The sequence below is a fragment of the Triticum dicoccoides genome, chromosome 1B, assembly GCF_002162155.2.
Source record: "Triticum dicoccoides isolate Atlit2015 ecotype Zavitan chromosome 1B, WEW_v2.0, whole genome shotgun sequence".
Lineage (NCBI taxonomy): Eukaryota > Viridiplantae > Streptophyta > Magnoliopsida > Poales > Poaceae > Triticum > Triticum dicoccoides.
In genome coordinates, this window is record NC_041381.1 from 565429216 (window position 1) to 565437516 (window position 8301).

Here is an 8301-nt window from a genome sequence, read left to right on the forward strand (position 1 = left end):
CAGCTTTTACCCACCGCGAAACGTCTCCATAGACCCGGTCCGTCGTATCCCCACATGAACCTTCTACGGTCTTAGCGCCGCACGTGAGGCTAAGACCTATGCACCGGGTCCAGGAGCTTAGCCTCCACGCGCCGGAGAGCTCGCGCACCTCTGCCCGCTTCGCGCGGCCATTGGCCGCGCTGTTTATGGGGGAAAAAATAGTTTGTTTTATTTTTCCCCGTAAAAAAAGTGAAAAGATAGCGATAACGGAAACCCTAATCCCCAAATCAGAAATCTATCCGAATCGCTATTTATGTTTGTGGCTTTCTCCCCCCTCCGATCCGATGTCCCCCGCTTCGTCCGCCGCGCCGATCCGACCTCCAGCCGCCGCGTTCTCTCCGCCGGGGACGCTCCCTCCGGCGCCGCCGGCTCCGCGCCATGAGGAAGAAGCTCGACACCCGCTTCCCCGCGGTATGACCCATGCCCATGCGATTTTTTGCCGGTTCAGGCCTCCCCTATGCTGTGCGCGCCGTCGATTTCGCGATTTTTTATGTGCCTCGTCTAGGTTTTGTTTCCAGCGGTTAGGTTTTCGTAAATTGGCGGCCAATGGACCTGCGATGTGCATGTTTACATGTTTCTCTCCATGGCTGGGCTTGGTAGATGCACGTTTGGGGATTTTTTTGGGTGCTGTCGGTAAGTAGCACGTAGATTTCGCTGCACGGTTATGATTTTTAGCCTCTTGCGCGTGCTCATCCTGGGCTTGTTTCATGTACGTTTCTTTTATGGTGGCTATGGTTCGCTGTCCTGATGGCAATGAAGCTGTGGTTATAGATGGGCATATGATGTAGGCAGGATGCGTGGAAAATCCTGGATTGTGTAGATTCTGCCTACTCTGGTAATGTTTCACTAGTATATGGCTTTGCCGCCGACGAGAGTGCTCTATTAATCTACTTTGTTATTTAACATCAGGGTCAATTTATTTTATGTTTGATTAATTCGTTATGATTGAATCCTTGGGTCAACCTTGTGCTTCAATTGCTAGGTTTGTTCTCTAAGGAATGAAGGAAACCGAAATTACTTGCATTCACTATTTACTGAAAAAAGATGGACATGATTATTAAATAACTCTTTTATAAATATGAGTTTTTTTAGGAATGAGAGTTCAACTTCAGCGGAGATGGCTTAATTGTCTCGAGAGAAGATCAACTCCAGGTCTTCTGCGGTGTTTCCTATTTTGGTCGGTAGCTTGCTTCAAACCGGGCCGATTGTACCTAAACTAATATTCCCACATAATGAACACCAAGTGCTCCTTCCTTTTTTCCTAAATTAAGAGAGGAGCGCGATTGTTGGTTAAAGCTGTGTACAATCTATAAAAATTAAGAGAGGAGCGCGATTGTTGGTTAAAGCAGCCTGGCAGGGAAGCTTCTTAGCCCGACGAGTTGGTACTGGTCAGATTTTGTAGTATATTTCAAATGGTAAATAGACAGTAGGATTCTACTATTTAACATCTGGCCCACAACAGGCAATGAGTGTTGGTTAAAGCTGTGTACAATCTATAAAAATATGTAGTGTAGAGTGTTTATTTTATTCTGAACATGGTATATTCTCTGATCTGTTTTTGGTCCATCTTTGCGGGAAGATGCAAGTGTTTTGATGACATATGTTTGCTGTACAATGGAATCCTCATGATACTACAGTTTTTCTACAGTGGATAGAGATACCTTCTTCATTACTCTTTCTTTCACAAGGGCTAGCAGAATCTCTTTACCTCATCTGCTAGGACCTGTGCTTATAACGACATGTGAATACTATCACTGTCATGTCCTTTTCCATCGAAGTTGCATCGTTGGCCATTTGCACTGAAGTATGCAACAATCATAATTATGATTAATGAGTGTTTTATTGATGACATGTTGTCATAATTTCAAAATGGCAGATTCCCACTACTTTTCAGATGGTATCATGGTACTCTTCTGTTAATGTGATATCAGCTTCCTCTTGTACTTTGTTATACAGCCTCGGATTAAGAAGATCATGCAAGCAGATGAAGATGTCGGCAAGATTGCTCTAGCTGTACCTGTTCTAGTTTGTAAGTTTTCCACAGCCTCTTGTTTGCAGAACTTTCCTTCAATTCGCCTCTTATCAGTTCCAGAGTTATTTCACTACATACATCATCTTTTTTTCGCCATTTGTTGTTAACGAGAGAGTTCGGTAGCATATCTTCAAGAGGCCATAGACATATGCTACATACACCGTTTGTCTATCTAAGCTGCGCCTCTTCAGAAACATAATAATTACTATCTTATTTAAATGTAGTTGGCAAAATAGCTCCATTGAAGGGCTCCAGAAATGGCAGTGTTGACCGCTGTAATAGGAATTTCATCTTTGTTTTTATTTTCTCATATTCAAAACCGAAGCTAAAAATAATTGCAGACATTAGTATCTATTGTTCCTTCTTGGTGTAAACAAAACATAGGCAAAATTGCAGAACTATTTGGTCCTTTCGGGAAGTTGACAGGGATAGATCCTCTGAATTTATCTCTACAGAGTCGTGTTTTGTATTGTTTGGAGCATGACACGTTTGCAGCTGCCGGTCAGTCAGCACTACACTTTGATTCAGATGACATGATTTGATATATGGTCATAGATCTCAATTTCAAACTAGAGAATCATACTGACCATAAAGCATATAGGGAAGATGTAGAGCAACGGTAGTCATCTTTCTTGTTAAGAGGAGGAACTTGCTACCGAGGTCAGCAGAGCCAAGGTGCAAATGTGAATCCTTTGGGCCAGGGAAACTGAGTTCAGGCTCAATGGTCAACCATGTAAGCCTATTCTCCTATATTAATCCACGCATCCACAGTTGCCTTTACACCTCCCCCACAGGTGCGTCACCACCATATTTCCATGCCAGAGTGACCCCTGACTGGCTCCTCCACCAGGCATCTCATCTCTACCCTGTTAGCTCAGCATACGCTACCAACATGTCTTGATGATTTGGCTTTCTCTGTTCTCCTGATTTGTAGCTAGTAAATTTATTTTACATGTCCTGGTGGGTCAAACTGGGTAGAGGAGAAGATGGGCACAAGTTAGGTGGGGAGCCATGGTGCGGGGAAAGGGAAATCTTGGAGAGGGCTAGACATGGGAAGAACTTGTGTATACATTGCACAGTATTAAGGACCACAAAATTGAGTGGAGTACTTAAGCGTACTCGATGACTATGGCGGGACATTACATTAAATGAGAGAAGGGTAGCCGCGGTAAGAGTTGATGTGTACCTGCTGTTTGCAATATAGGACCATACATTGAGTGAGTACAGTAATTAAAGATACTTGAGGATCGGCACTCTGGCGGGTCATACTTCGAATGTAAGCCGTTCCATTTTAGACGCATGTACAAAAATGCCGGTGCGTCGGTAGACAGCAAACCCCCACTTTTATAAGCAGTATAGATAACATCAACAGCTAGGTATAGCTTAATTGCATGTGCTTATGTGAACTATATAATTAATTAATGTTGGCATGTACAATGTTGATATATGATTGGCACAAGCTATATGCAATAGCAAAGCAACTCGGCCTCTTATAGTGCACCTACGTGCTTATATTTTCTTAGTTTCTTTTTGTAACTCACATCATGCATGTGCTTTCGACTAACATCTTTTTCTGATATCATGATTTGCAGCCAAAGCGTTGGAGCTATTTTTGCAAGACTTATGCGATAGGACATATAACATCACTGTTGAAAAAGGGGTCAAAACAGTGAGTTCATCACATCTGTAAGTTTCCTTGACCTTGTATGTTTTGTCATATCGAAACACCTTCTTGATTAGTATGGCAAAACCTTGGAAGCATTACCATTCGTCATTTTGATTTTTCTTGGCAATACATTGTGCTTGCAATTTTGTACCTATAAATTGTTTCCTCAAGTTCAGTTCTACTGTCATATTCTGTCCCTTGTGTAGTTTATGTAGTGTCCAAATCAATGTTTTCGAGTCGATGAGTCGACGGGTCGCTCGGAGGGGGCGACTCTAGACTAGTCGTGACTAGTCTAGACTCACGGTCGACGAGTCGACATGGCGACGAGTCGACGTGAGTTAAGCAGCAGGCAGTCAGGGGAGGAGCACAAGTGCACAGCAGCAGCAGCAACCAGGGGAGGAGGGGAGGAGCACACCACCAGCAGCAGTAACCAGGGCCAACTGAGAGATGGGCCACTAGTTATGCACTTCCCTGTGGCCCAAAAGCCCATCTAGTAGCTATATACTCCTCCCGTGACCTAATCCACCATCCACACTCCCTCCTCCCTCACCACAGCCGCCATACATTCTGCTGCCACTCTCTTGCCACCAGTCCACCACTTCTCCTCCCAGCGATGGATCTCTCAACTCCCCTGCAGCAGCTCTCTTGCCACCGCTCCTCCTCCCAGCCTGTTCCTCTTGCCGCTGCAGCTTCAGCAGCAGCGGCGGCGGCGGCCAGCGCTACAGCGGGGGCGCAGAAGCAGCAGCAGCAGCGAGGCAGCACAGCAGCAGCAGCAGCATGGCGGCAGGAGAGTGCTCCAGATCCAGCGATGCCTCGAGTCGTTCGACCCAAAAACCACGACTAGTCGTGACTAGTCGAGACTAGTCGCGCGAGTCGCTCGACTCATCCCAGGAGTCGAGTTGAGAGGCTGAGTCGGCCCTGGAACTGCGACTCGTCGACTAGTCGACGACTAGTCGCGACTAGTCGAGCGACTCGAAATCCATGGTCCAAATATACCAATGAGCAAGTTGCTCAGTAACACTACAAATATCACATGGGGAAATAACATCGTTTCACTGATGACATACCGTCAGGATCCACCTTTCATTGTCACATTGGCTGTTATTTTTCAATTTGCAGCTTTACTAAACAAATTCACTTGTATAACAAACATCAGAAGTGAAAAGCTTTGACGTACTGATATTGCTCTAGTACTCTTTCACAATGACATTTTCAGGAACAACAAATATGGGCTAGCTCCTTTTGAACTGAATTTAATGTCATAGTTGGTTAGCTTATATGTCAATCCTATTTAGTAACTGATTGGGCCCTGGTGCTACTTTGTGCCAAAGTCAGCAGCGTGTTATATGGATTATGGAAGCTGTAAAAGTACCTTCCCTGATACACGTTTTAAACTAAAGGAGAGAGGTAGATAAGCATGTGTCTTGTGGTGGTCTATGCTGATTTTGGGGTATTACCGTCTTGGTGGGGGTCCTCAGGGACATGCAGTTGGGTGGTGGTTGTATCATTTCAATTTGTGGTAGAAATGGGACTTATTTTCTTGATCCTGATATGTATTATTTCCTTGAGCAAAACATTTTTTTTTCTGACGGTCCCATTATCTCATTCAGTATTATGCTATTACAGGAAACAGTGCATTCATAGTTACGATGTGTATGATTTTTTGAAGAACGTTTCTAGCAAAGTTCCAGATTTGGGTGCACCTGATTCTAGTGTTGATGATAAGCTTGGCAAAAGAAGGTAAGGTTCCAAATTGTGGTTAATTAGAGTCTGATATGAACTTTAATAATTGGTTAATTTGAGTTTATATGAACTTTAATAATTGCTGAAATGTCATCAGGAAACATGGTGAAGATGAAAGCGAGGAGGAATCGAAGCGGACAAGAAATGTTAGTCTCTCTGACCTGTACCTTTTCTGTATATGTTACACTTACATGTACATTTTTGTGATTTTAGTATGAGCTCAGGATTTTCATTTTCTCTGCTATTCAGCCTGTAGCTTGTTTCGTATGTCACAAAATATATGATCACCCCATTTTATGTCGCCCATTCGACCTCCTTTTGCTGATAAAAGTTTTGCACATGCAGGAGGCAGCATGCCACACAAGCAACGGCAGAGGGCGTGGGAGGGGACGTGGGAGAGGTCGCCGTGCTGGGCGTGGAGCTGAGAGGGAGATTGAACACCATGAATTAGGTTGTGCCCAATTTAGCAAACCAGGCCACCTGAAGGTAGAGATTGGAGACGTTGTTCTGGACACAAGTGAAACCAAAGAGCATACCCCTTTGAGCAATGCCAGGGCCTCCTTAAGGAACATTGACTTGAACTTAGATCTTGCTGACTACGAGGAGGATACAGTGGCGCCGCAAGTCCAGCCTTCAGCTCCTGTGGTGACCGTGGCACCGCAAGTCCAGACTTCAGGACCATCGGTTTCACAGTTGAAAGAAGAAGTGGAGACCAAGGATTTCCTGGGCTGGCAAATGCCTGAGATGAACAAGATGGCCATGGACCCGGTCCAGTTTGCGTTGTCGTCAAACCATAGATTAGAGGAGGACGAAGACTATGACAATGAAGAATGATGTGACTCTAGTTTGAGAAGCTGATAGGTAGACATGACATGATGTACATCCTAGCAGGCCAAGCTTGACAATGTAGTAGCAATTCTCTTGTAGTATGTGTACTGGCAGATGCTGCAGAAGTAATTTAGGATGTGACATATGTTGATTGCTCAATAGCCAGTAGTAGCTAGTATTTTGTGTAGCAACTATATAGTGTAGCAACTATATAACTAGACAGGTTCTCCGGTTGTAAATCATGGTTGCTTTTAGATCAAATGCTATGTCATAATGCTTATGTTAGCTCTTACGAGGTTCCACTCTTCCAGGTGGGTTTTTTCTCTTGATTTAGTTATTAATAATCTTGTGTTATTTGTGAATTTTCTCTTCCAAGTGGGATTTTTCTAATCTTGTGTTATTTGTGATTTTTCCTCTTCCAGGTGGAATTTTTTACTTGCTTTAGTGATTAACAATCTTGTGTTATTTCTGAATTTCTCTCTTCCAGGTGGGATTTTTCACTTGCTTTAGTGATTAACAATCTTGTTATTAAGACATCAAGCTTTCGAGTTATGTGGGAGGTGAAGTGCAAACAAGCAAAATACTTGTGGGAATCAATCATACACATCAGGCAGGAAGCAGGTTTATTTCATCATATTACACCAGTATCCAGTGAGGCTGGCATGTTTTTTGATAGGCTCCAGCTACAAGCTTCAGCGGTTCAGCTCACATAACATATTTATTTACATCTTTTCAGGCGGCCGGCTTGAACTCCTGGAGCTGCTTGAAGTTCTCCCAGGCCTTCTCCCACACCTTGGCCTCGTAGAGCTTCTTGGCGCCGCCTTCCTTGACCTCGATGGTGAAGTAGTGCATGCACCCGGCCACCACCTGCTGCCTCACCTTCACCAGCCTCTCGAACTCCAGCAGCGCGTTCTGCGCACAACAAAATTCACCATCAGGTTAATCAGTCAGTTACAGTTACGCGTATCAGACGCCAGATGGCTTGGGATCGGGTGGGGATGATCTTACGGCCTTGGTGTTGTGCTCGGCGACGGCGAAGCGTGCGAGCTTGATGGTCGCGAGGTCGTTCTCCCGCCCCGCCGGCGCGTCCTGGACGTCGCCCAGCAGCACGCCGCGGCCGCGCAGCCCCCCGCCCTGCGCCGCCTCGGCCATCGCCGCCGTGCGTCCGGAGGGCGCGCTGAGCGGAGAGAGGAGCGTACGACGGATAACCGCTGCTGAGAGTCTGAGAGAGAACAGATCTATTCCGTGAGTCTAGACGATGTTGATCGAGGGAAGTTGGGGACGGGACTTTATAGCGACGTGGGGGTAGAGGGATTCCGTTTTTGTGCGCGACGTGTGATCTGCGGGGGCTCGAGCGCGACAGCTATAGGCGACGGACGGGCCGGACGCTGTACGCGGCAGCGGTGGGGCTGTGTGTCGACGCGACGGACGCGGTACGCTGCAGCGCTGGCTGTGCGATGGCGACGGCGACGGCGATGGATGCGTTGCAAACTTGCAATGCTTAGCTCCGAAGGCAAGTGCTGGCGAAGTAAAGAGCAGCAGACCCGGTGAAACGGTTGTTTATCTATCCCTGGAAAACAATATGTATGCGTTTGGTAGGCTGCATTAGGTCCAGCCAGGCTCGGGCGTGCAGAATTCGGCCTGGGCCATTTGGTTGCCTGGGCTGCATCTAAAATCTGGCCCGCATGAATCTCAGAGCTGGCTGAGAGCTCTGGACGAACGGCCGAATCGGCAATTTTTTAAGAGTCGGTCTCGCTCGAGCCATGCGTGGGAAGCGCGGGAGACGACATGACGTCTCTAACTCTCCTTGCTCCTTGCAATCACCACACTCGACAATTCACACGCACTGTCTCCCCTCTTGCCTCACCGCCCATTCGGTTTCTCTGATGGCAGAGTCGCCATCTCGCCGCGCAGCCCGTGAAGTCCCGTTTTACGGTGAGCCACACCCCTCCCGATGAACAGGACCCCTGTTTCGACCGTAGGAGGTCGAAGA

The 8301-nt window shown here is 46.3% G+C and overlaps 2 protein-coding genes across 3 annotated transcripts; one reads left to right on the top strand and one right to left on the bottom strand.

Moving 5' to 3' along the window:
• Positions 1-260: 260 nt before the first annotated feature.
• Positions 261-6600, top strand: LOC119348796 (dr1-associated corepressor homolog). 2 transcript variants are annotated; one of them, XM_037616783.1, is made up of 7 exons: positions 268-450; positions 1132-1216; positions 1996-2068; positions 3664-3757; positions 5364-5477; positions 5578-5626; positions 5826-6600. In XM_037616783.1, exons 3-7 carry the CDS (start codon positions 2014-2016, stop codon positions 6312-6314), a joined length of 801 nt encoding a protein of 266 aa, XP_037472680.1. In that variant the 5' UTR covers positions 268-450; positions 1132-1216; positions 1996-2013; the 3' UTR covers positions 6315-6600. The 2 variants fall into 2 exon arrangements, with proteins under 2 accessions (XP_037472679.1, XP_037472680.1); XM_037616782.1 differs by lacking the exon at positions 1132-1216 and having other exon boundaries at positions 261-450.
• A 303-nt stretch (positions 6601-6903) lies between these two features.
• Positions 6904-7596, bottom strand: LOC119348797 (cysteine proteinase inhibitor-like). The gene is made up of 2 exons (XM_037616784.1): positions 7317-7596; positions 6904-7220 (listed from the first exon to the last, which is right to left on the bottom strand). Exons 1-2 carry the CDS (start codon positions 7458-7460, stop codon positions 7041-7043), a joined length of 324 nt encoding a protein of 107 aa, XP_037472681.1. The 5' UTR covers positions 7461-7596; the 3' UTR covers positions 6904-7040.
• Positions 7597-8301: the final 705 nt, after the last annotated feature.

Coding starts and splice junctions, on each gene's coding strand:
- LOC119348796 (XM_037616782.1), top strand. CDS start 418: ATGAGGAAGAAGCTCGACACCCGCTTCCCCGCG. Junction 3,758..5,363: donor ACAGTGAGTTCATCACATCT/GTAAGTTTCCTT, acceptor ATGCTATTACAG/GAAACAGTGCATTCATAGTT. Junction 5,627..5,825: donor AATCGAAGCGGACAAGAAAT/GTTAGTCTCTCT, acceptor TTGCACATGCAG/GAGGCAGCATGCCACACAAG.
- LOC119348797 (XM_037616784.1), bottom strand. CDS start 7,460: ATGGCCGAGGCGGCGCAGGGCGGGGGGCTGCGCGGCCGCGGCGTGCTG. Junction 7,221..7,316: donor CCGAGCACAACACCAAGGCC/GTAAGATCATCC, acceptor TGTTGTGCGCAG/AACGCGCTGCTGGAGTTCGA.